Consider the following 26,952-nt stretch of genomic DNA (forward strand, 5'->3'; position numbering starts at 1 on the left):
CTGTAGACACCAGTGGACAGAATAAGATTAACTGATAAAAACAATCTACAATCTCGCTTGTGGTTTTGACAGACCCGAGTCCGAATCAATCTAGACTTGTGTTGGGGTCCTGTTTATAATTTATTCTCAGACTAGTGCCAGTGGTATGATGACAACCATTCATTGTAACTAATGGATCCTCATCTGTCGACTCTCACTACACTGCGGGGTACTCCAGAATCCCACTTGATCCCAATGATTTATCAGACACTTGCTGAATAGCTACATTGAAAGCTATTTTGAAACTAAACCTCTGTACTCCTGAACCAGAACAGCAACTTCTGCGATGACATATAATTGTCTTTGTAGTGACAGATCAACCATTATGGAGGGGTTCAAAGAAGGTCAAATAACCTTGATAACACATTAGGACTGATCAGTAAAGCTGCAGCCACCTGCTTAGGTAGACAGTGAATATTTGCTGCTTCACCCCTCAGACAGCAATATTTCAGCCATTCGACAGGCTGATCATAGCTGATGCCGTGCCAAGCAAACCAGCTGGTGATGATATGAGCAATGCTCAAGGGTATGATGACACACGCATTAGGACCACCCTTCCTCAGGTTTGTCAGGTCTAAGATAAGCATGTGGTGATGGGCATCTTTTCCCTTGGGGATGCTCTGCTAGAACAACCCACTTACCAGAAGTACATCTAACAGTTGTGTTGCTGCTGTGGCTGATAGATGACAACACCCAAATGTCCTCAAAGGTATTGTGGCTCTCTCAAATGTGATTTTGACATTGCAAAACCTGTGACTAAGGGCATTAATATACCTTCCTGTTTACTGCATACATATATTGGACAATACCTATGTCAGTGTGGGACAATAAAGTGTCGTGTAAAGGTTTGTAATCTTGTTCAACTTCACTAGAAACACAATGATAAACTAATGATAAATTAATGACCTATCAAAACCGAAAATGACAATAAAGTTCCAATATGCTTCAGCATTGTCTAAAAGCTGCACCCTACAGCACCCAGATAACAGCTGTTTAATGAAGCTGAGAGTTGATGCATACATTTAGTGTTGTCAGGTTCCTCTGAATCATTCAGCCTGACCGATGTCATATTCTCAGCCGTATCTCTCACGTACAGAACCTGGCACTGAAAGTCATACAAAACACAAATTGTGAGTACTCCATTATTTATTTCTGTGTTGTAAAATCACCCAATCCACAGGATCATGTAAATAAAATGTTTGTTATTTGTCAAAGATCTTGGGAGCCTCTGACAAATATGTTCTCATCTTTCATGCCAAACATCTTCCCATCTCAATGGAACCACTGACAAACGTTCTCATCATTCACGCCAAACATCTTCCCATCTCCTCGGAACCACTGACAAACATGTTCTCATCCTCAAGCTTCACATCAACATGTTTATCATGTAGAGGTCAACCTAGGACCTGGTCATTGATCCATGTCAGACAGAAGGGTAGGTCCAGCAGGCCTGATGGGTCTGTCTGTGGTGACACACACATGTCCTTGTATACAGTAGTTCATCAGAGAGGCTCAGTTCTATACAAACTGGCTGGCCCCACTGCCCAGTAGATTGTGTTCATATTAATCTTCCCGTCATCATGTGTCTATAGTGGCTTGGTACTGTACCAGACATGACTTCATCTGCACCAGCTCCTCCATGTCTTTATTACCAGAGTTCTTCCCAAAGTGAATGGTGAGTATAGTGAGAGCTCTATCTATGACAGTGAGTGCTTTGCCAACTTGTTTATCATTGAAGAGCACCTGTGCTAGCTTCTGCAGCTCATAGCCAAGCTCTATGCTGGAGTGCCCGTACTTCAGCTCCGAGGCAGACAGGTTCAGCTCCAGGTACTTGGCTGCGCTGCTGAACTGGCCTGGGATAGGACACAAGGAGAAGGATCAATCACAAATGTATCTGGATATGTGTGTGATGTATAAACAGCTACCCTATTTATATCTTGAAATTATCAGTCCCACCTGAATTAAAGCCATACAAATATACAAAACAGTTCATAATTTCCAGCCCAATTGGGGGTCATGGGGCAGAGAAGCTCCCAGTTTCCCATGACTGATAAAAATCAGGTGTGTGACCAGGCTGTGTCAGCCTACCCTGACCGTGTAGATCCTATCCACCACAGACTTGACTGGATCAGATAAACGGACTGAAGCTATGCACAACAACTATACACAACATTCAGTCAGTAAGTAAGTCTATTTTCACACGAGAAGTGGCTTCTTCCTTTAATCCTATATTAAGATGTATGTTGTAGAGATTTGTTTACATTGTACTTTGAATATTCAGTCATGCTTGGCTGAGTGTAATATGGACCAGGCAAAGTACATTTAAAAAGTGCCAGATTCCATCCACCAAGTGGCTCCTCACAGTGCTACATGATACAGGAAAGATAAAAGTAAAAATCAAGAAATCTACATATACACAGTTCTGTCGTGTAAATAGAGAATCTCACCCGAGTGTCTTTTGATATCAAATATATCAACACGAGTTGATAAAAGTGGGAAAACTCCGAGGGTGAGATTTTATTTATCATTCAACATCTTTCTTCCAACTTTTTTAGTTTGTAGACAATAATAAGCAGTGTCTTAAGTGTAAAAAGTACTGCTAACAGCTTCAGTAGCAGAGCCATTAGTGATGTCATTTGATTGTGACGTCATGGTAACCAATGACATCACAATGGTCTGCAAAGCATTGTGATGCAATTTCATTGCAGCGATATCTACAGTTTATATACTACCTACATATATATACTACCAGCCACTGGAGCACCATGACACATAGTCGGTCAATATACATATATATATACAACCAGACACTGGAGCACCATGACACACAGTCAGTCAATATACATGCATATATATAACCAGCCACTGGAGCACCATGACACACAGTTAGTCAGTATACATACATATATATAAACAGCCACTGGAGCACCATGACACACAGTCAGTCGGTATACATATATATATATACGACCAGCCACTGGAGCACCATGACACACAGTCAGTCAATATACATATATATGACCAGCCACTGGAGCACCATGACACACAGTCAGTCAGTATACATATATATATATATGACCAGCCACTGGAGCACCATGACACACAGTCAGTCAGTATACATATATATATACGACCAGCCACTAAAGCACCATGACACACAGTCAGTCAGTATACATATATATATACGACCAGCCACTAAAGCACCATGACACACAGCCGGTCAGTATACATGCATATATATATATGACCAGCCACTGGAGCACCATGACACACAGTCAGTCAATATACATATATATATCTGACCAGCCACTGGAGCACCATGACACACAGTCAGTCAATATACATATATATATCTGACCAGCCACTGGAGCACCATGACACACAGTCAGTCAATATACATATATATGACCAGCCACTGGAGCACCATGACACACAGTCAGTCAGTATACATGCATATATCTGACCAGCCACTGGAGCACCATGACACACAGTCAGTCAATAAACATATATATGACCAGCCACTGGAGCACCATGGCACACAGTCAGTCAATATACATATATATGACCAGCCACTGGAGCACCATGACACACAGTCAGTCAATATACATATATATGACCAGCCACTGGAGCACCATGACACACAGTCAGTCAATATACATATATATGACCAGCCACTGGAGCACCATGACACACTGTGAGTCAATATACATATATATGACCAGCCACTGGAGCACCATGACACACAGTCAGTCAATATACATGCATATAGGACCAATTCTTATATAGTCAGGAGCCTGAACGGGACATCTGGAACATTGACATATCAAGCCTGATTTGCCTGGTTCATAAGACCAAGTAGACTGTAGCAGGCATGTAGACTTGTGTAGCCACTTCCAATACAAACCATAGAAGGATCTGCGATGATATATTGTAGAGATGTTGGACAGTAAGAATCAGCAGTCCCTGTGAGACATGATGTCTGCTCAAAGTCGTCTAAGTGACTTGTGACTTACCTGTCATTGCATAAGATCTAGCCAGACAATCCCGGGCCTCACAGAGAGGTGTCTGGTGCCTGTCCATGCATCTCTCCCTCAGTTCAACACACCGTGTGAAACTCACTATAGCACCTACAAGGAGAAAACTCTCACATTGTCACATTATAGCCACAAGGGAAACCAATAAGAGCAATTCTGTCTTACAGGAGTATATTGTATCTATATCATAGTATTGATGGAGAGCTACCTGCAACATCCATCTGCCATGATATACTTGTCAGAAGAGTATATTGTGTCAGGGTCTAAGTATGGATGGAGAGGTACCTGCAATATCCATCTGTTGAAGCCGGTCAAGCCCTTGTTGGAAGAGGTGGTCAGCCTGTCTGGTGTCGGAGACCAGCCTCTCAGTGTCGTAGTGGCAGACTGGACATGGAGTTGAGGCACTGACCAGCTCCACTCTACAAGCTGGACACGTCAGGACCTGTAACTATATTCACATTACTACTGTCAACACCTTCACAACCTTCATGAAACATTACAGAGTGTCTTGCTAAAATATCAGTTCTAACAATGCCACTGGATTAGAAAAACAGTGCATTTGGCAACAATCATTAAACATTCTGTTTATCATAGAATTCTATGACATTACTCCTCAAACAAAGTGCTCGAACAATAACCAGTTTGGGACCAAACCACTTCCGTTAGGTTCACATACATGACAGAAAATAATTCCAACTTAAGAGATGAATGGAAAATTATGGAAGTGTATTCTAAAACAGGCCAAACTGCCAATTATCAAGTGCCAAGTTTGTTTTAACCAACACCAAGTGGTCTCTTCTAACAATGATGTGGCAGTGCCACTTCAGCGATCCTAACCTCAAGCCATGACGAGTGGCCTTGAACTGGTGGCTATATGTGATATTACGTCTCTCAAGAGACAACATCGGCTTATCACCACTCAACTGAGACAGAGGACATATTTCACTGATAGATGTGACTATTCCACTGCCAAGTATACATCAAGAGTTATACATAACAACCTATATGTCCACTGTCCTTCCTGGCAAAAGCCTACTGCCACCAGATCATGGGCAACAACTTGTCTCACAGCTGGAGTATCTAGGTGTTACCATGGGTGCTGTCAGATGGTTAACACTGGTTAACAGGCCTTCTGTATCCATCAGGAGCACTTATTTACACTTACACTACACATTTATCCAGTACTTAACCCATCTGACTGTTCACTACACACTTATCCAGTACTTAACTCATCTGACTGTTCACTACACACTTATCCAGTACTTAACCCATCTGACTGTTCACTACACACTTATCCAGTACTTAACTCATCTGACTGTTCACTACACACTTATCCAGTACTTAACTCATCTGACTGCTCACTACACACTTATCCAGTACTTAACCCATCTGACTGTTCACTACACACTTATCCAGTACTTAACTCATCTGACTGTTCACTACACACTTATCCAGTACTTAACCCATCTGACTGCTCACTACACACTTATCCAGTACTTAACCCATCTGACTGTTCACTACACACTTATCCAGTACTTCACCCATCTGATTGCTCACAGTACACACTTATCCAGTACTTAACCCATCTGACTGCTCACACAACACACTTATCTAGTACTTAACCCATCTGACTGCTCACACTACACATATATCCAGTACTTCACCCATCTGATTGCTCACAGTACACACTTATCCAGTACTTAACCCATCTGACTGCTCACACTACACACTTATCCAGTACTTAGCCCATCTGACTGCTCACACTACACACTTATCTAGTACTTAACCCATCTGACTGCTCACACTACACACTTATCTAGTACTTAACCCATCTGACTGCTCACACTACACACTTATCCAGTACTTAGCCCATCTGACCGCTCACACTACACACTTATCCAGTACTTAATCCATCTGACTGCTTACAATACACACTTATCCAGTACTTAACTCATCTGACTGCTCACACTACACACTTATCCAGTACTTAATCTATCTGACTGCTCACAATACACATTTATCCAGTACTTAGCCCATCTGACTGCTCACAATACACACTTATCCAGTACTTAGCCCATCTGACCGCTCACAATACACACTTATCCAGTACTTAATCCATCTGACTGCTCACACTACACACTTATCTAGTACTTAACCCATCTGACTGCTTACAATACACACTTATCCAGTACTTAACTCATCTGACTGCTCATACTACACACTTATCTAGTACTCAACCCATCTGACTGCTCACACTACACACTTATCCAGTACTTAGCCCATCTGACTGCTTACAATACAGACTTATCCAGTAATTAACCCATCTGACTGCTCACACTACACACTTATCCAGTACTTAACCCATCTGACTGACTGCTCACACTACACACTTATCCAGTACTTAATCCATCTGACTGCTCACAATACACACTTATCTAGTACTTAACCAATCTGACTGCTTACAATACAGACTTATCCAGTACTTAACTCATCTGACTGCTCACACTACACACTTATCCAGTACTTAATCTATCTGACTGCTCACACTACACACTTATCCAGTACTTCACCCATCTGACTGCTCACACTACACACTTATCCAGTACTTAATCCATCTGACTGCTCACAATACACACTTATCTAGTACTTAACCCATATGACTGCTCACACAACACACTTATCTAGTACTTAACCCATCTGACTGCTCACACTACACACTTATCCAGTACTTAATCCATCTGACTGCTTACAATACACACTTATCCAGTACTTAACTCATCTGACTGCTCACACTACACACTTATCTAGTACTTAACTCATCTGACTGCTCACAATACACACTTATCTAGTACTTAACCCATCTGACTGCTCACAATACACACTTATCCAGTACTTAATCCATCTGACTGCTCACACTACACACATCCAATGCTTACCCCGTCTTGCTGTGCTGACGGCTGGTCCTCAACACAAGCCTGACACTGACAGTGGAAGAAGTACTGGCTCCTGAGGGCCTGTTGTCTCTCTCCACGGCACATACGCTTGCAGTGGGGCCCTGTCAGCAGGAAAGACATTATCTGTTACGATTATACAAACACACATGGTGTATGCTCAAGTGATATGCAATGGTCATCATTGTAGGAGCCATAGCAGATCAATATTGACTTGTTTATGCTGCCAACAAAATGAACTAGATGTAGATTCATCAATAGTTGATGGCAGAAGATGCTGTGAGATCACATGAGTAAAATTTAACCTCCTTAAGTACATATTTTTCACTCAAATACAAATAAAAGATACAGTGATCAAGCATGTATACTGGTATGGCAGGTTTGGTGAAAAATCAGTCAGTATTGGGTTAAGGAACAGTTTTTGTATAGAAGGTAAAAGCTTGTTTAATGTCTGGTATATTTACATATCTAAAAAGTCATGCTGTGTTTAATAGCTAAATAGCTTTTTTCAGTTGATTGCCAGTGGCAGTATAATATTATTTTTCAAAAGATGGCCACGTAATTTTCAAAATGTCTTGCACAAAAAAAGAAATGAACACTTTGCCCCCTTATTGTCAAGAACAACTTTACAAAGTTTACTTTCATCTATTCAGCATTTCTCAGAACATGCTGACATGTGATACTGTTCCTGGATGTTGAACCATAAACTCCATTTGGAAACGGAAAGACTTCCACCCATATCCCCCCTCCAAAAGTCACATCTCCTATGCATTGGGACTCAATCCTTTTTATTATATAAATTTTGGCGGGAGAATACAGGCGGAAGTCTTACCTGAGAAACAAGGTGCTACATTTTAATACAGTCAACTACAGACTGCCTGCACATTCTCTAAATAAAAAAGATGATTGTCTTAATAAACAAATGCAAGAAACATTTGTAAGTGTTGTACACAAAGTTTGCTACTTACCGTAACAGTTGAAGATCTCCTGACCGGCAGCTACGTCCTTGACTGCCCTGACTACCAGCATGTCTCCCTGAAAGCTGACATCACACACAGAGCTAGTGACATATGCTTCATATTACTTCAAGGACTGCAGAGTACCTAAATGCAGAATACCTTAATACTGCAATCAGGACCCTCCTTCACTGGACATGTACACAACGAGCAGTGTTTTGCTTGTAATTGTAAGATAATGTGACAAGATTACCATGGACAAAGACGCTGTCATCAACTTGTGAGGCAGTGTTTATGTATGTGTACTTCCTCTATTTTGCAAATTTATATTGAAATGATGTACTGACCTTGTACTGTGTGGCTTTAAATGTTAAAAACCTGGATAGCTGCTGTACTCTACAGCTTTGCTTTCAGCAGAATAATAACTTGACCTGTGTGGGGTCTTCTTTAATCAGCTCTATTTTAAATTAACTGTTATCAGCTGTGGGCAGCTTAGGTGACTCCAGCATGTAGTTTCTGATTGGCCTTGATCAAAATACAAACTAACACTCAGCATTTGACCTGCACTTCACATTTTACACCTTGACTGACCACAACCCGATTTTGTGTGGTCACTGAGATTCTTTCACAGATAAGTAGTAAATTTTATACACATTGTTTTGTTGTATCTATTTGTGTATTAAGTCATAGGTATATATTTTAATATTTACATGGTCAGAGCAGATGGTCATTCAGATGTTTTAACAAGATCAGTAAATTTATAAATAGCTTACGTAATTCCAGCAGTATATATCTTCTATATCTTTCATTTGAGAATGAGCAAGCAAGTGCATATTAACCTACTGTGTGTTGTAGTATTTTTAGGGCAGGAGCAATAACAACGAAAATCTGTAAAACCTGTTCAATCATTTACTAGGATGGCATCTTCCACATACACTGGTGACGTCACGCATGACGTAGTTCACGCACAGTGGGTGTGGCACTGCTGTAATATAAACAATACCATGTGCTGCTACAGCACTCCATAGCATGCAGGAATTATATACTACATTCAAGAGTGATCGAGCGAGCGCATATTAACCTACTGTGTACGTGTTTATGAATAATGTGAAGTTCCCATGGTATATGTTATGAGTATTACACAATATTTGTTTTCTACACTACACTACTTGTTGTCTGAAGTAGTATGTTTGTATTTGTATTTAGATGCAGTGACCACTGTCATTCAGATCAGATCAGTACTGGGTGAATCCAGGGAGTGCCACAACAGGGTAGGCTCGTCTTGATGTGTATGACTCATAATGCATGTATACAGAAGCATATGTATACATAGTTATTGTAACAAATAACATCCTTGAATGTATTTGCTGAATACATGAGTTCTGTTTATTTCTATGATGACATCAGTGTGATCACTGCATGTGATGTGTCCTTATGTTCTCATGAACATGTCTACTTAGTTTCAAGTATGTTCCAGGGTGTTTGTTCGACTTCCGTTGATATATACCTGGTATCCCCATTGCAATGCAACCTGCATCCTGTCTGCGCACAACCCCACCTACACTTGTGTAAACAAATTGACAATACTTGACGCAGAGCTTGGTGAGGAGCAATGTCTATATGAAGTGCTCAGTTACGTTGTGATTGAGTGAGTTTGGTTTTACGCCGCTTTTAGCAATATTCCAGCAATATCACGGATGGGGACACCAGAAATGTGCTTCACACATTGTACCCATGTCGGGATTTGAACCCGGGTCTTCGGCGTGATGAGAGAACGCTTTAACCACTAGGCTACCCGACCACCCCAGTTAGATTGTGAGCTTTGTTATATATGCCATTGTTTCCACACGACTTTATTAATGCGAGCAAGGTATGATCACATTTTTTGAATATGCCACCAGTCTAAAGAGTTCCAATTGTAATCTGTTGTTGCATAACCTGAAGAGCAATCACTGGAGCCTTGTCTCCCACTGACCTTGAGATGATGGTGGAATCGCACGAGTGGTTCATCAAGCTTGCTGTGGGATATATTGCTGTGGCGACACGGACCTGGCTCTTGCTGTCCACCAGGTCACTGTCAGCAACTTGAGACACCTGCAGCTCCGTAATGGCGTGTGCGTTGCACACCAGCTGCAGGATGTGCCGCAGTAGACAGCTGCCTATACGCATCATGTCGTCGGTCAGCTGGTCCGCCTGGGGAGCGCCGTGAGGGAACCACCCCGCATCAACCAATACCCGGATAAGTAAGTATGCTGTCTGCAACAACAAATTCAAGCAGATACCAAAGTTACTTTTTTTCTGGAGAGTACTGACATGAATTCACTTTCAAAATATTTGCCATGATGGCAATTCATTTATTATGGAAGAAGACAGCACTGTAGCTCATCTGGCTATGTAAAAGCCTGACATGTCAACAGACACTCAAGATACTCTGCTGTCAGCTTTGATATTTAGTCACCTTGTGTATGATTACTGAGAATCAATGGACAAATTCTGTACCATGTAACAGTGTTTCCCAATCTGCACCAATAATAAGGTGTCATTTGTACACCATTAGGACATACACAAACGTTAATTCTCCTTCACCAAATGTATCAATGGACATGAAATTGCTTCAAAAAATCTAATTTCAATTTTTATTCTTTTCACAAAACTATACTCTTACAAACACCCATATATAGCAACATTTAACTACAGCTGCTACTGATAAAGTTCAAGCAAAAGTCTTCACATGACATACATGCTCACCACCTTTCCCTCAGTCCCGCCAAACAAGTACTTAAAAAATGGCCCAACGATGGCATGTAGACTTAAAAAATGAAGCTGCATGTTAATGTAGCGGCCATAAAATTTCCGAGTCCTATGATGGGATTCGAACCACGGATCTTCTCATCCGGGGTGTATGCCTTGTCCACATGACCAAGGAGGTTAACCCCGACAGCAAGCTGACAAGGTAAGGATGTCATCTGTGGGATGACTCCACGTCCTGCTACATATTCCCCGTCATCAGAAGGCACGTCCCGGACCGCATAGTAGGGTACTGAGGCTTAGTTTGATCAAATTTAATATGAATGTGCTCAGCCCCACATTGGGCGCCAATGTAGCAGCCATAAAATGTCCGAGTCCCATGATGGGATTCAAACCACGGACCTTCTCATCCGAGGTCAGGCGCCTTGTCCACATGACCAAAGAGGATGCCATCTGTGGGATGACTCCACGCCCTGCTACATAAACATGAATAAGTTTTGATCTTTTATAATTTTCATCACAAAGAATATCACATTAAATTAGACATCTACCCACTTGATTCATTTTTGGAACCATAGATTGACATTTATCACTGTTTGCAAGATAACTGACTTAAATTATTAAATGATGCAGTAGATTTGAAGAAATGTAATATTGAAAAAGTATACAGGCTACAGCCTCAGTTGGGATAACACTAGCTGAAAGATCTTTGTAAAAGATTTGTGCCTAGGAACATAATCCAGTTACGGACCATTCAGTGATTACTTATGCACTATTATGTTCTGACTAAAGGGGGTTACTCAGCCAGGTAGAACAAGAGACAACTAGTACAATATACACAGATTTATTTACATGAACATCATATATATAAGTAGCTAACAAATATATATAACAATGGTGAGCATACATAGACTTCCCAGGGACCGAGCATGTTCCTAGGAAGGCGAGAGCAAGTCTCCAGACACTAAGTAAGTAAGTAATTTGGAGATTTTATTTGTGCTTTCCGCATTTTGAAATGTAAAACGATACATCCCACGGGGGGTTGCACTTATACTATTGGGGAAAAAAACCGTAAAGAATAAATAAAGAAGTGCAACCCAAAAAGATATAAACGTTTATAGTGCTTAATCTGAAAAAAGTAAAGGGGTGGGGTTTGGCTGGGCGGGAGTGAGGTATAATAAAACAGCAATAAGGTGGAAAATTTGGGCTTGGGTTGGAGGGGGAGGGGTCAAACGTTTGAAGGCACTGCGTTGGCTGGCGAGTGTGTGAGGTGGCTGGTGCCGTTTTATCGGCGGTAGCTATTTCCTCTTCAATAGAGCAAGGGGACTGGTAGAGACTCTTGGTGAGGAGGGCGGTGGTGTTGGCAAAAAAGTTCTGATTGGTCCATATATCGCAGTCCATGAAGAAATGGGAAAGGTCCTTGAAACTATGGATGTCGTGCTCAAACCGCTCCCCCCCAAGGTATTGCACCATGACAAGTGGAGAGCGAGGGCGATCGCTCAGGTAAAGCTTGGTCATGGGGGTCTTAATGAGGTCATGCGTGGTGGCCGGTGTGGACCTTGTAGTAGTCCAGTAGTACGTCCACTCGCTTGAGCAATTCAGCACAGAGGTCCTCGGCCATAAAGGTCTGGGTGTGGATGCGATTTAGCGAGGGAGGCACTGGGGAGGCGGTCTTGGCACAGCTGTCGTTGAAAGAAGGCGGCGCAGGTGTGGAGCTCTGGGACTCAGCTTTAGCGGTGTGGGTCGGTCGGGAGGTAGCTTCGGGAGAGGGGATGTCTTTCCTCTTCCGCTTCTTTCTCCCATGACCCGTGCCCTCTGGCGAGAGGAAGGGCTCCTCCCCTCTAGATTCGTGGGGTGCAAGTTCCAAGGCTGTAGCTGGGGGCTGGGGGGAAGGGTCTCCATTGTGCTGATTGAAGGAGCCTTCTTCCTCCTGACTGGTGGTCTTACTTTCTGCACCGAGCCTGGTGCAGTAGGGGTCAGTGCCGGTTTTGGATGTCTCCTTGGGCTTGGACTTGGCCGGAGCTTTGTCCAGAGGCCTCTTCCTCTGACCCAAGTCAAAGGAGATGGAGAGGGTCGAAGTCCTTTTGCTTTAGGACATATTTAGGGAGAAGTCCCCAACCCGGTACGCTAGAAGCGGTTCCAAGATGGAGACTAACTCCCTGGGCAGAGCTTTGCTGATGTAGAGCGCTTGGAACGTCACGTCAGGTTCCTCCAGACACTATCTATCTATCTGTCATTGGAGATTTAACGTGCACTATAGCGTATGTTGAACATGGGGTTGCACTTATACTATTGGGGAAAAAAAGCGTAATGAATAAATAAAGAAGTGCAACCCCCCAAAATATACAGTTTACAGTTATACTTTACAGTTCTTATCTAAAAAGGCTTAAAGGGGGTTGGATTTGGCTGGGTGGGAGTGGGGGATAAAAGAATATACAATAATATGGAAAAGTTTTGGTCATGGGTTGGAGGGGGCGGGTTCAAGCGTGGGAAGGCACGGCGTTGGCTGGCGAGCTGGTGTGGTGGCAGGTCCCGTTACTCACTACTGTTTAAGCCAGTCAGTGAAAGAGCTCCTCCCCTCTGAATTTTGGGGGAGCGAGTTCCAATGCTGTGACCAGGGGTGGGGGGGTAGTGGGAAGGCTCTCCTCAATCTCCATGACAGAGACAGGTGGAGTCTTCTTTACCCTTGGAGGCCTAGCATTCTGAACCGGGCATGGTGCAGTAAGGGTGGGGGCCGGGGTGTATTTCTCCTGAGACTTGGGCTTGGCCTGAGCTTTGCCTAGAGGTCTCTTCCTTTGGTCAAGGTCAAAGGAGATGGAGATGATGGAGGTTTTAGACTTATAGGAAGTCTTGAGGGAGTAGTCGCCTACCTGGTAAGCCAGCAAGGGCTCCAGGATGGCAACTAGCTCCCTCAGCAGAGACTTAGCGAGGTCTCTCATGTTGCAGAGTAAGTGAGCTTGGATGGACACGTGTGCACTGTGCGAGTGTCCAAGCTGAGATTTCCAGACACTTACTTACTTACTTACTTACTTTGGAGATTTAACGTGCGACTGATCCGTATTTCGCACACGGGCCCGGACAGGCCATTTAATGTGTTTCCGAAAGGGGCGAAAGTGGTCTGTGCAACCCAAGAGGGGGCTTTAGGGGTTGCTTATATAGAATTTGGGAATTTTGAGATTTGGAATAGATGCCGATGGGGTTGGGAAGGAGAACTAAGGGAACTGGGTATGGTGGATGTTTGTTTGTTTATGTGATTTGGTAGGTTATTGTGTTTTTAGATGCGTTTTATTAGTTCTGTTTTGATTAAGAATACGCCTAAGGTCTTGAAGTTTTCTAGTTTATTTTGTGGGTTTAGTATTGCTTCTAGAGTGAGAGCCTTGTATAGTTTGAGGGTGGTTTGTAATGCGGTTCGATGTGGCAGGTAGTGTGTGCAGTGGATGAGTGCGTGTTCTGGGGTTTCTGGTTGTTTGCAGTGTGGGCAGTTACCTGTAGTGTGTTTTTGGGGGGTTTTTTAGGTGGTTATTTAGGTGGGTGTGTCCTGTTTGGAGTTTAGTGATTACTCTGTCGATTTTTTTTGATGGATGGAGAATTTTTGGTTTGGTTAGTTGTTTGTTGAGCACTTTTTGATTTGGCTATTTGAGTTTAGATATAGGTTATGCCATTTTTTTGTGATTTTTGTTTGTTTACACTTTTAATATCTGATTTTGTGTTTAAGTTTAAGCTTATTTCTGGGATTTTGAGGGATAGTTTAGCTGCTTTATCTGCGTTTTCATTACCGTATATTCCTACGTGGGCGGGTATCCACAAGAAGGTTATTTGTTTGCCTGCCTTAGTTAGGTCGTTGGAGCTTTTAAGTATTTGATTTATTAATTTAGGTCGTTTTTTGGATTCTTGATTATGGAGGGCTGAGGCCATGCCCATTAGTTCTGACATTTGTTGTTGTTGCATTAGGTGTTTAAGAGGTCGCCTTCTGCCTAGGCAATTTCGGCTGACCTGTCCCTCTTTGGGACTCCTGTGTGTGAGAAGGGTTCACATATCTATTGTGAGTTCGGTGTTCACATAATTTCTGTTTTTGCATTGATATGATTTCTTTTTTCTTATATTGATATGATTTCATTTTTATCCTTGGCTGCTCTGTTTATATACGTTCGAGCAGCTGTCCATCTCTCAGAAATAGAGTTAGTTTGGCCTTCGCTATTGCATCTTTTGGCTTTAGATCTATGACAGATAGCGGATCTAACTGCAATTCTTGTTTTAACCTAGCCCGGGCTGGGGCATGGTCTTGACATTCTAGTAACAGGTGGTCAATGGTTTCAGCCTGATTGCAAGATGAACAAACCTTGTCATAGTGCTTTTTGTGACCAAGTCTGAGGCGTGAGATAGCAGTTTCAATTTTCCTTTCATTTGAGTATGAGTTTGGCTTTTGTTGGACCTTGGGTTGAATTTTGTATAGCCATCTGCCGATCTTACTTGCGTCCCATTGGGCTTGCCATCTTTTTGCTATGGAGGCTTTGATTTTGCTTTTTATCTCTAGTTTACAAAAGGGAATAGGCTCTATATCCGCTTTGTCTAGAGCTAGCTTCGCCAGTGAGTCTGCTTTTTCATTTCCATGAATATCTATGTGAGAGGGGATCCAACACAGCTCCACCTGTTGCCCTTGGTCCGATAGTTTTGTATATTTGTATAGAATATTGTTGACTGTGTTTGGCCTGGAGTTTGAGTTTCTCTCACTGATGGCCTGAAGTGCACTTAGCGAGTCTGATAGGACGACTGCCTTTGCTTCCGGGAGTTCCGGTATGAGTTTGAGTGCATGATGAATTGCCTCCAATTCAGCCGTGAATACTGACTGACCATCAGGCAAGCGAACTGAATGTGCTTGGGGTTTGGAGCTGTGGATATGGATCCCGTAACCAGCACTGCTGTTGATAGGATTCTTGGATCCATCGGTGTATATATGGGCCCAGCTGTCCCAGGTAGTTTGAATTTTAGTGATAGCTACTGATCGTAGTAGGGTTGGGTTTTCTCTTTTAGTGACTTCTGATGTTAAAGCAGTGTCAACTTTGGGAGTTTGTAAAGTCCAGGGAGGGTGTAACCCTTTGTAATGACTTTCTGGAGGCTGAATGTCATCGCAGTTGTGACTTCGAATGAGTTCACACACTAATATCCCAGATGGCTTTAGTGAGGGATTTTTTCGAGGTAGGGCTTCATCTCGAGCGTTTTTGTCTTGCCATATCTTTTTAACCAAAGGACGATAATATTGCCTGCTCTCTTCTTAGTTTCAATGGGAGTTCTCCCGTTTCTACTTGTAGTGCTTCTAGTGAGGTGCCTGTCGCTGCGCCTGTGGCCAGCATTAGGGCTTTGTATTGTATTCTGTCTAGGCGCCTCAAGACAGTATTTGATGCTGAGTGAAAAGCCTCACTACCATAGTCAATTTTTGATCTGATAAGAGCTTTGTAGAGGTCCAGCTGAGTGTCCCTCGATGTGCGCCAAGATGTGCCTGAAATTGCCCGTAATACATTCAGGTCTTTTTGACACATCTTTTCCACATATTCTATATGCTTGCGCCAAGTGAGGTGTTGATCAAGGATAACTCCAAGAAATATTGCAGATTTTTCGAATTTGATAGGTTTGCCTTTTATGGAGACACGGGGTATCATAGCATCTTTCCCCCAGCGTTTGAATAGAACTCCAACGTTTTTTTCACTTGAAAGGATGAATCCCCATTTATTGCACCATTGATCTACTCCGTCCAGGGCTGACTGGAGTTTTTTTCTGATTTGTGAGATATCTCTGTGCTTTACCCATATTGCTCCGTCATCAGCGAATTTAGAAGTTTGGGTAGGAGAGTTGACATGGTCAAAAAGATCATTGATCATGATATTAAACAGGGTTGGGCTTATGATGCTGCCTTGTGGCGTGCCATTGTCCAGTGCCATAGGATCCGATCGATTTGTTCTGACACTTCTTCCGGACCGATATTTATATTAACTTATATGTGGTATACCATGGGTTTGGGTAAGTTGACCAATCACAACAAGCTAAGGTTGTGTTGACCAACCAATGTTATTATAAGGTCTAGAACTATTAAGAACCTTAAGATGTGTATCCTTTGATGCTAACCAGCTGGCAGGTGACACATCTATTGTTTTAGATGATTAGCTCTAGGTAATTAGGGTGCTGTCTAGACTTATTGAATACAGAGGTAATTAAGAAGTGGAGACAATGTTATTTCAGGGCTATGTTTATATAGTTGGATTATGGGGATTAAGGTTTGTTTACATTGATACTTAGACACCCAAATTAAGTCATAGCTTACATAGCATTTAGATTAACAACATTTCAATAGGGATAATTATTGAATGTTTTGGTTTATGTGACAAAGTATTTATGGTTTAATATTAAGTTGATTTAGAACATTGCAATGATATTATATTTTGATATTTTATGTATTAAAGTATATTTTATGAATAACTACCATTAAAGGTTTTCTAACATTCTTTTTTTTAGTATATAGCATCATTACAAAACTGATGTTCCTATTTAATGCCAATGATAGCACCGACAGATTTGGGCAGAGTATATGTTTGTTGAAGACTTGAGAAAGACATGGTGGAGGTACATATTGGGTTGGGGAGGCTGCCTGATTCAAGGCTTTTTGTAGTGTGGCTGTCGGGCAGGGTAAAACAGAAGCTGTCGAGGTAGCAGAACCTACCAAGGAGTACTGGAACAAGTCCTCGGCTTCAATGTCCTGTTCGTGAGTCAACAGATCGTACACGGCGTGGTAGTCCCCCTGGTACTTCTGCCCTCCTGTCAGACCTCGTATAACACTGTCTCTGTCTGGGGTACTGAAAGCTGCACAAATGTGGTCCAATTAGGTGACAATAAACTCACACTGCATAAGATAACATATAGTAACATATAGTAACATATAGTAACATAGACTTTTATTTTTAACTTATCCTGCATTAAGTATTGCACATTGCTCTTACTAAGTCCTAACTGGAAATGAATGACGATCTATCAACGTATTCAGTAACGCTTCTGCCCAACATGACCTCCATGACCCTTGTGACATCTGCTGTCAAAAGACATGACCCCTTTACGTCATTATTCTCTTACTTTGCTGACTGAACAGGACATGGTTTTTTTAAGATTATATTCTTTGCTGGTTGAATTGAAGCTGTTTTAGTGCAGATGGTGTGTTATCCTCCCTTTTTATCACAGATGACTAGGTTATTCAGCGTTTTTCAGTGCATGGAAGTAATTAATCCATGCCTCTACCTCAGATCAGGCTACATGTTAGCTGCAACTTCTTCCTGTTGGCGTGTAACGCGAGAGGTTGTTATCGACAGCGTGATTCATAATATGAATGTTTTAACTTTTGCAGCATTTATTCTTCATATTATTGAGTAATCAAACCTATTTGCTCTACAAAACATGGTTTTACTCACTCATTAATGACATCACATCACAGTACCAATGATGAGACTTGAGTGGGCTTTTATGTCGTATATGAGGTTACCTTCAAATCCCATGTTACAGATGTTTGCTGCCAAGTGTGGTCTATGCAACAACAAGAAATCGAGTGCACATCCCTCTGCAATACAGACTTCCTGTCCTATATCAGAGTCATCGCCAAGAGGAAACAACAACAGGCATTTCTCAAAACATCAGAACACTCCTCTTCCTCTTCATCGCCTTGACATTGACCAAGTCTACCAAGATGCCCTTATGGGTATGGACGCGCACCTAGGAGACCACCCATCTGATGAGAAGCAACAGTTACAGTCAGTGTTGTCCTGGCATCGTCCCTTATGGGCATGGACGCGCACCTAGGAGACCACCCATCTGATGAGAAGCAACAGTTACAGTCAGTGTTGTCCTGGCATCGTCCCTTATGGGCATGGACGCGCACCTAGGAGACCACCCATATGATGAGAAGCAACAGTTACAGTCAGTGTTGTCCTGGCATTGTCCCTTATGGGCATGGACACGCACCTAGGAAACCACCCATCTGATGAGAAGCAACAGTTACAGTCAGTGTTGTCCTGGCATCGTCCCTTATGGGCATGGACACGCACCTAGGAGACCACAGCTATCCTAGCACTGGACTGAAGGTAAGCACCACCACCTACTATTGGATGAAGTGCAATATGTAAAGCAGGATAAATTAAAAATATTCCATAATCAGAATATTATGATTATTCTATATACTTAAGCTGCATTCCCCGAAGGGCTCTCCTGTGACAGACGTCTTCCTCCGCAAAGTAGAGAAAGTAGAGACAATTTATGGACAACACTTATTTACTGTTTCAGTATAGATCCTTATACCTTTTCAAGCAAGTACCATCAGTCCTGAGGGAAGCTTTGGAAGACAATAATGACATATACCGTAGGGGGCATGTCATCCGACACCAGATGTCAGGAGGGTGAGGGAGGTCATGTTGGGCAAAAGAAGGCACCAACAGATCGTCAATCATTTTCAGTTTGGACTTAGTAGTAAGAACAGTGTGCAATATGTAATATTATTAGTATATTAAATAAACTCTTATTATGGAATTTAGCCTCAAGGAAATACATAATACATAACTTTTGTCATTTAGCATTATACATGCTTTTTTCATAATACTTGCTATGACAAGACCAAAAGCCAGTATTTTTATTTGCAGTGTTCACAGTTCATCACTGGTATTCTATTTTCATTTTGAACAGTCAGATTCCCATATCAGCAGTAGATATTGAACGTAAAAGTGCTCTGTATACATGTTCTAAAATCCAGAAAAGAACTGTGTCGTGTTAATGCCTTACATGACACAGTGAGAACAATCTGTATTGCCCCTGTCTGTAAATATAGTCCATATTTGGGTTCTATGAAAGTTATTGTCAATGATGGTACCAAGGCACAAATATTCTTTTCTTTACATTTAAAAATAAGTAGTCTTCGTTTCATCACTCTATAATCTTTGTTGCATGTGTTTCTTGGCTCAATGAAGGACATAAAACAGATTCAATAAGGACAAAGACAGATAAACATTGAGAAGTTCTAAATCTATTCTATACATGATAAATCCATCTTCCCTAGGCAAGGGCGTTAACTGACCATAAAAGTCCAGTTTCCACCCTTGCAGAACTTGCCTAGAATAACATTTTGGCTGTTCTAACGAGTCTATGCATTGTCCAATCAAAATAATGTAACCAACTAGACATCAGGTTCATAAACAATATGGATTTCAACGTGTTCATTTTGGTCCACTGCAGGCTTTGCAAAGCATGTGTACTGCCAACATGGCTTTGACAGATATTTTGTAAACTGTTTCATGTTTTTAATCAAGGTGCTTAAGTGAAATTATGGACTTTGCGGGGTAAGACCCGTTATAGTACAATATTGATCTTGGTTATCGATCAGATCGTCTTGAATGGGCGCCACTAATTTATTAGAAGCAAATACAAGTGATAATAGAGATGGAATCTTATTGGTCAATAGGAGAGACATAGGAGGGACATAATAGCATAATAGCCACTGGTGGTGCTACGACCTAGCCTGGAAATTCTAGCCTAGTTTGGCAAGGGTGGAAACTGGACATTTACAGTCATATATGCCCTGGGAAGATGGCTAAATCACTGTAAAATCAGCCTCATCAGAAATCCTTGACAAGCATCACACGGCAAGGGTAGGAACTGCTCTCAGCCATGATTGTCAACAGAAGAAGGATATTGTGCACACAACCCACTCCACACTTACCCAGGAGAAACTTGAGACCTGTCGTCAGGATGATTCTCAGACTCAAGTGAGCAATGCCAACCTGCAAATGAGTAGTATCAGTCTGAGTACAACCTGTAACATTAGCACGACACCAGCGGCAGCAGGACATAGCCTTGCTGCAGATGAGTAGTATCAGTCTGAGTACAACCTGTAACATTAGCACGACACCAGTGGCAGCAGGACATAGCCTTGCTGCAGATGAGTAGTATCAGTCTGAGTACAACCTGTAACATTAGCTCGACACCAGTGGCAGCAGGACATAGCCTTGCTGCAGATGAGTAGTATCAGTCTGAGTACAACCTGTAACATTAGCTCGACACCAGTGGCAGCAGGACACAGCCTTGCTGCAGATGAGTAGTATCAGTCTGAGTACAACCTGTAACATTAGCACGACACCAGTAGCTGCAGGACATAGCCTTGCTGCAGATGAGTAGTATCAGTCTGAGTACAACCTGTAACATTAGCACGACACCAGTAGCTGCAGGACACAGCCTTGCTGCAGATGAGTAGTATCAGTCTGAGTACAACCTGTAACATTAGCACGACACCAGTAGCTGCAGGACATAGCCTTGCTGCAGATGAGTAGTATCAGTCTGAGTACAACCTGTAACATTAGCTCGACACCAGTGGCAGCAGGACACAGCCTTGCTGCAGATGAGTAGTATCAGTCTGAGTACAACCTGTAACATTAGCTCGACACCAGTGGCAGCAGGACATAGCCTTGCTGCAGATGAGTAGTATCAGTCTGAGTACAACCTGTAACATTAGCACGACACCAGTGGCAGCAGGACATAGCCTTGCTGCAGATGAGTAGTATCAGTCTGAGTACAACCTGTAACATTAGCATGACACCAGTGGCAGCAGGACATAGCCTTGCTGCAGATGAGTAGTATCAGTCTGAGTACAACCTGTAACATTAGCTCGACACCAGTGGCAGCAGGACATAGCCTTGATGCAGATGAGTAGTATCAGTCTGAGTACAACCTGTAACATTAGCACGACACCAGCGGCAGCAGGACATAGCCTTGCTGCAGATGAGTAGTATCAGTCTGAGTACAACCTGTAACATTAGTACGACACCAGTAGCAGCAGGACACAGCCTTGCTGCAGATGAGTAGTATCAGTCTGAGTACAACCTGTAACATTAGCTCGACACCAGTGGCAGCAGGACATAGCCTTGCTGCAGATGAGTAGTATCAGTCTGAGTACAACCTGTAACATTAGCACGACACCAGTAGCTGCAGGACACAGCCTTGCTGCAGATGAGTAGTATCAGTCTGAGTACAACCTGTAACATTAGCACGACACCAGTGGCAGCAGGACACAGCCTTGCTGCAGATGAGTAGTATCAGTCTGAGTACAACCTGTAACATTAGCACGACACCAGTAGCAGCAGGACATAGCCTTGCTGCAGATGAGTAGTATCAGTCTGAGTACAACCTGTAACATTAGCACGACACCAGTGGCAGCAGGACATAGCCTTGCTGCAGATGAGTAGTATCAGTCTGAGTACAACCTGTAACATTAGCATGACACCAGTGGCAGCAGGACATAGCCTTGCTGCAGATGCTGGTGGCCTCATCTGATAGAATCCCCTCTCATATGGTTAGTGTAATAGTGTACATGTAGATTGTAGTTCCTGTATAAACTGATCATGTTTTATTGATTAGCTGTTTTACTTCAGTATGTTGTACCTACTGCTACTTTTGGATTGTTCAGATATGGCAGTAATTAACAAATTATTGAATTTGTATCTGATTTATCAAGCAACTATCTTCATTGATGTTCATACAATTGTAGTTGTAAGTAGTTGTTAGCTACGCATCAACAGTTAAGCTCTAGTCTTGTGTTAGGTTAAGTTCATGGGGTCGGTCCACTGCAATATGAGAAGGACACGTATGTCTTAGGTTTGAAATCACAGTGTCCTGCTTTAGGTCCCTTGCTTTCACCTCTAAACCTTCCTGAGGCAAGGGAGTTAACTAACTACAAAAGTCCAGTTTCATCCCTTGCCAAACGGCAGGAATTATAGAGTTATATCTTGGTTGTCTATGCACAGTCCAATCAAATTCAACATCCGGTTCGTAAACTGCCTTGTGGATTTTGGTCAATTGCAGGATTTGCAAAGCATGTGTACCGACAACTTAGTGTGTTCAATCAAGGTGCTCACGTAATTTGATGAACTTTGCAAAGAAAATAGATCTTGATAATTGATCAGATCGCCTTCACTAGGCGACACCATTTTATTTGAAGCAAATGCAAGTGATATGAGAGGTGGAATCTGTTTGATCAATAGGAGGGACATACTCGAGACATAACTTGTAACAGCCACTGGTGGCACAACGATCAAGCCCAGAAATGCTAGCCTTGTTCGGCAAGGGTGGAAACTGGCCTTTTACAGTCAGTTAACTCCCTTGCCTCGGAAAGTTGTCACCTCTACACCTCTCTTTCACTCTCACTCACTCCAGCAAGTTAAAGGTTAGTAGTATAACATGCAAACCTCTTCAGATAGATACATGTCTACATCTCATTACTAGTACTTAGCATGTTACATATACTAGTGATTGTGTGTTTATGGCAAGTGTATGTGTACTAGATATATTTCACTTTGTTGTATGTGCGTGTTTTGGTCTTAGTGTTAATTATATTAGTTTGTATATCCAGTGCTTGCTTGGTGGAGAATCCTCAGAGTAGATTTTGTGGACTTCCCAGAATGTAACCCCCTGTTCCCAGAATTTACCTCCAGGGGGAATAATCTTGGATTTCCCAGCTATCTGTATGACCGGGCTAGTACAAAATCATGCTGATTCATGAGACATTTAATAAGATTCATAAGCGCTGGCAGGATTACAGACATTCTTATCAGAAAATGTGAGTGAATGAAGGCTGTTGCTTACAGAGGAGAGAAGGTCTTGGTACTGGCATTCAGTGCTGTGGTACATGGTCCAGGCAGTGTCACGACATTCTACACTGCAGTACAACACCACACAACACTCCATACATCTGTAACACAACACACACATGTAGGATGATAATGATCATGATAATTTCTTGACAAACTTGTATCTATGGCCTTCAATACAATTACTAATTTACAAATTATAACATTAGACCAATGTGAAAATGGAATAAGGTTGTATTAACAGTGGTTTTAGTAGAAAGTTCTACACAGATGCTATGACATCATTGTTTCCGGCTATGGCTTTCTTCATGTCAAGGAACAGATGGAAGTCTGATGGAGCCGGATCAAAGCAACACTTGTTGATTATAGCCATGGCCATGAATGATTTGCGCACTCGCACATTGTCCTTATGGAAAAGCACACCTTTTCTCAGCTTCCCACATCTCTTAGTCCCACTTTCATCCTGCGTAATATGCACCCTTTATTGTCTGGCCTTTTGGAAGACAGTCCACCATGATGACACCCTGGGCATCCCAGAACACAGAGGCCATAATGTTTCCAGTGGATGGTACAGTCTTTGCCTTCTCTGCTGGTGGTGATGTTACATGCTCCCACTGCTTTGATTGTTGACTGGACTCAGACTCAAAGTGGTGAACCCAGGTTTTATCCAGTCACAAATCGTTGCAAAACTCTTTCTGGATCACATTCAAACAGAGCTAGATTACCACGAGATACCTTGTGCCTGGTGTGTTTTGTTATCAGGCGTCAGAAGCTTTAGAAGCAAACAAGCATACATACATTATAATGGAGTGTACTCTCTCCTGAACCTATTGAACCAGCAATATGATGCTCTGTCATTTGCCGTGTTGATGACATGACAGACCTTCCAGGACAGGGGTCGTCTTCAAGGCTCTCCATGCCATGCTTAAACTCTGCTGCCTAACTCTTTACAGTGGCAGACAGAGGGGCATCCTTCCCTAGTGGTGTACTCACATCTTCATGATGTTGGGTGTTAAGCCCTTTTTCTGCAAGTACTTGGTCACTGCATGTTCTTCAAGTTTGTCCAAAAATAATTTGCTCAACTGACTCAAGTTTTTGCAGATATAGCTCTTGAGACATCATGTAATGTCCACAACAGAAAGATTAAGCAATTCCTTCTATGTGAGGCTCAGAATTAGTCAATCATTGTTGGCGCCAGTGAGAGGACATGGGAAAAGGGTGTGTTAACATACAGTGTTGGCGCCAGTGAGAGGACATGGAAGAAGGGTATGTTGACATACAGTGTTGGAGCCAGTGAGAGGACATGAAATAAGGGTGTGTTGACATACAGTGTTGGAGCCAGTGAGAGGACATGAAATAAGGGTGTATTCACATACGGTGTTGGCGCCAGTGAGAGGACATGGAATAAGGGTGTATTAACATATGGTGTTGGCGCCAGTGAGAGGACATGGAATAAGGGTGTATTAACATATGGTGTTGGCGCCAGTGAAAGGACATGGAATAAGGGTGTATTAACATACGGTGTTGGTGCCAGTGAGAGCACATGGAATAAGGGTGTATTTACATACGGTGTTGGCGCCAGTGAGAGGACATGGAACAATGGTGTATTTACATACGATGTTGGCGCCAGTGAGAGGACATGGAATAAGGGTGTATTACATACGGTGTTGGCGCCAATGAGAGGACATAAAATAAGGGTCTATTTACATACGGTGTTGGCGCCAGTGAGAGGACATGAAATAAGGGGGTATTTACATACGGTGTTGGTGCCAGTGAGAGGACATGGAATAAGGCCTAAGGGTGTGTTAACATACAGTGTTGGAGCCAGTAACAGGACACGGAATAAGGGTGTGTTGACATACAGCGTTGGAGCCAGTGAGAGGACATGGAATGAGGGTGTGTTGACATACAGTGTTGGAGCCAGTAACAGGACATGGAAGAAGGGTGTGTTGACATACAGTGTTGGAGCCAGTGAGAGGACATGGAATAAGGGTGTGTTGACATACAGTGTTGGGGCCAGTGAGAGGACATGGAAGAAGGGTGTGTTGACATACAGTGTTGGAGCCAGTGAGAGGACATGAAATAAGGGGGTATTTACATACGGTGTTGGGGCCAGTGAGAGGACATGGAATGAGGGTGTGTTGACATACAGTGTTGGAGCCAGTAACAGGACATGGAAGAAGGGTGTGTTGACATACAGTGTTGGAGCCAGTGAGAGGACATGGAATAAGGGTGTGTTGACATACAGTGTTGGGGCCAGTGAGAGGACATGGAAGAAGGGTGTGTTGACATACAGTGTTGGAGCCAGTGAGAGGACATGAAATAAGGGGGTATTTACATACGGTGTTGGTGCCAGTGAGAGAACATGGAATAAGGGTGTGTTGACATACAGCGTTGGAGCCAGTGAGAGGACATGGAATGAGGGTGTGTTGACATACAGTGTTGGAGCCAGTCACAGGACATGGAAGAAGGGTGTGTTGACATACAGTGTTGGAGCCAGTGAGAGGACATGGAATAAGGGTGTGTTGACATACAGTGTTGGGGCCAGTGAGAGGACATGGAAGAAGGGTGTGTTGACATACAGTGTTGGAGCCAGTGAGAGGACATGAAATAAGGGGGTATTTACATACGGTGTTGGTGCCAGTGAGAGAACATGGAATAAGGGTGTGTTGACATACAGCGTTGGAGCCAGTGAGAGGACATGGAATGAGGGTGTGTTGACATACAGTGTTGGAGCCAGTAACAGGACATGGAAGAAGGGTGTGTTGACATACAGTGTTGGAGCCAGTGAGAGGACATGGAATAAGGGTGTGTTGACATACAGTGTTGGGGCCAGTGAGAGGACATGGAAGAAGGGTGTGTTGACATACAGTGTTGGAGCCAGTGAGAGGACATGAAATAAGGGGGTATTTACATACGGTGTTGGGGCCAGTGAGAGGACATGGAATGAGGGTGTGTTGACATACAGTGTTGGAGCCAGTAACAGGACATGGAATAAGGGTGTGTTGACATACAGTGTTGGAGCCAGTGAGAGGACATGGAATAAGGGTGTGTTGACATACAGTGTTGGGGCCAGTGAGAGGACATGGAATAAGGGTGTGTTGACATACAGTGTTGGGGCCAGTGAGAGGACATGGAAGAAGGGTGTGTTGACATACAGTGTTGGAGCCAGTGAGAGGACATGAAATAAGGGGGTATTTACATACGGTGTTGGTGCCAGTGAGAGAACATGGAATAAGGGTGTGTTGACATACGATGTTGGCGCCAGTGAGAGGACATGGAATAAGGGTGTGTTAACAAACAGTGTTGGAGGCAGTAACAGGACACAGAATAAGGGTGTGTTGACATACAGTGTTCGAGCCAGTGAGAGGACATGGAATAAGGGTGTGTTGACATACAGTGTTGGAGCCAGTGAGAGGACATGGAAGAAGGGTGTATTAACATATGGTGTTGGCGCCAGTGAAAGGACATGGAATAAGGGTGTATTAACATACGGTGTTGGTGCCAGTGAGAGCACATGGAATAAGGGTGTATTTACATACGGTGTTGGCGCCAGTGAGAG

General features: G+C 42.8%; 1 protein-coding gene across 2 annotated transcripts in view; it reads right to left on the reverse strand.

Annotated features, from left to right (window-relative positions):
* Nucleotides 1–1,167: 1,167 nt before the first annotated feature.
* Nucleotides 1,168–26,952, reverse strand: part of LOC139467013 (SET and MYND domain-containing protein 4-like) — a 34,737-nt gene continuing 8,952 nt past the window's right edge. For both annotated transcript variants that reach the window (XM_071248721.1, XM_071248722.1), the window contains exons 9-17: nucleotides 23,386–23,491; nucleotides 20,471–20,531; nucleotides 17,441–17,580; nucleotides 9,956–10,236; nucleotides 7,993–8,066; nucleotides 7,010–7,128; nucleotides 4,359–4,521; nucleotides 4,053–4,166; nucleotides 1,168–1,892 (exon numbers count right to left, since the gene is read on the reverse strand). In XM_071248721.1, the coding sequence (XP_071104822.1) occupies nucleotides 1,618–1,892; nucleotides 4,053–4,166; nucleotides 4,359–4,521; nucleotides 7,010–7,128; nucleotides 7,993–8,066; nucleotides 9,956–10,236; nucleotides 17,441–17,580; nucleotides 20,471–20,531; nucleotides 23,386–23,491 (1,333 nt within the window). In that variant the 3' untranslated portion in view covers nucleotides 1,168–1,617. The remainder of the gene's footprint in view (nucleotides 1,893–4,052; nucleotides 4,167–4,358; nucleotides 4,522–7,009; nucleotides 7,129–7,992; nucleotides 8,067–9,955; nucleotides 10,237–17,440; nucleotides 17,581–20,470; nucleotides 20,532–23,385; nucleotides 23,492–26,952) is intronic.

The sequence above is a fragment of the Haliotis cracherodii genome, unplaced genomic scaffold, assembly GCF_022045235.1.
Source record: "Haliotis cracherodii isolate W230 unplaced genomic scaffold, xgHalCrac1.p SCAF_19, whole genome shotgun sequence".
NCBI classification, from domain to species: domain Eukaryota; kingdom Metazoa; phylum Mollusca; class Gastropoda; order Lepetellida; family Haliotidae; genus Haliotis; species Haliotis cracherodii.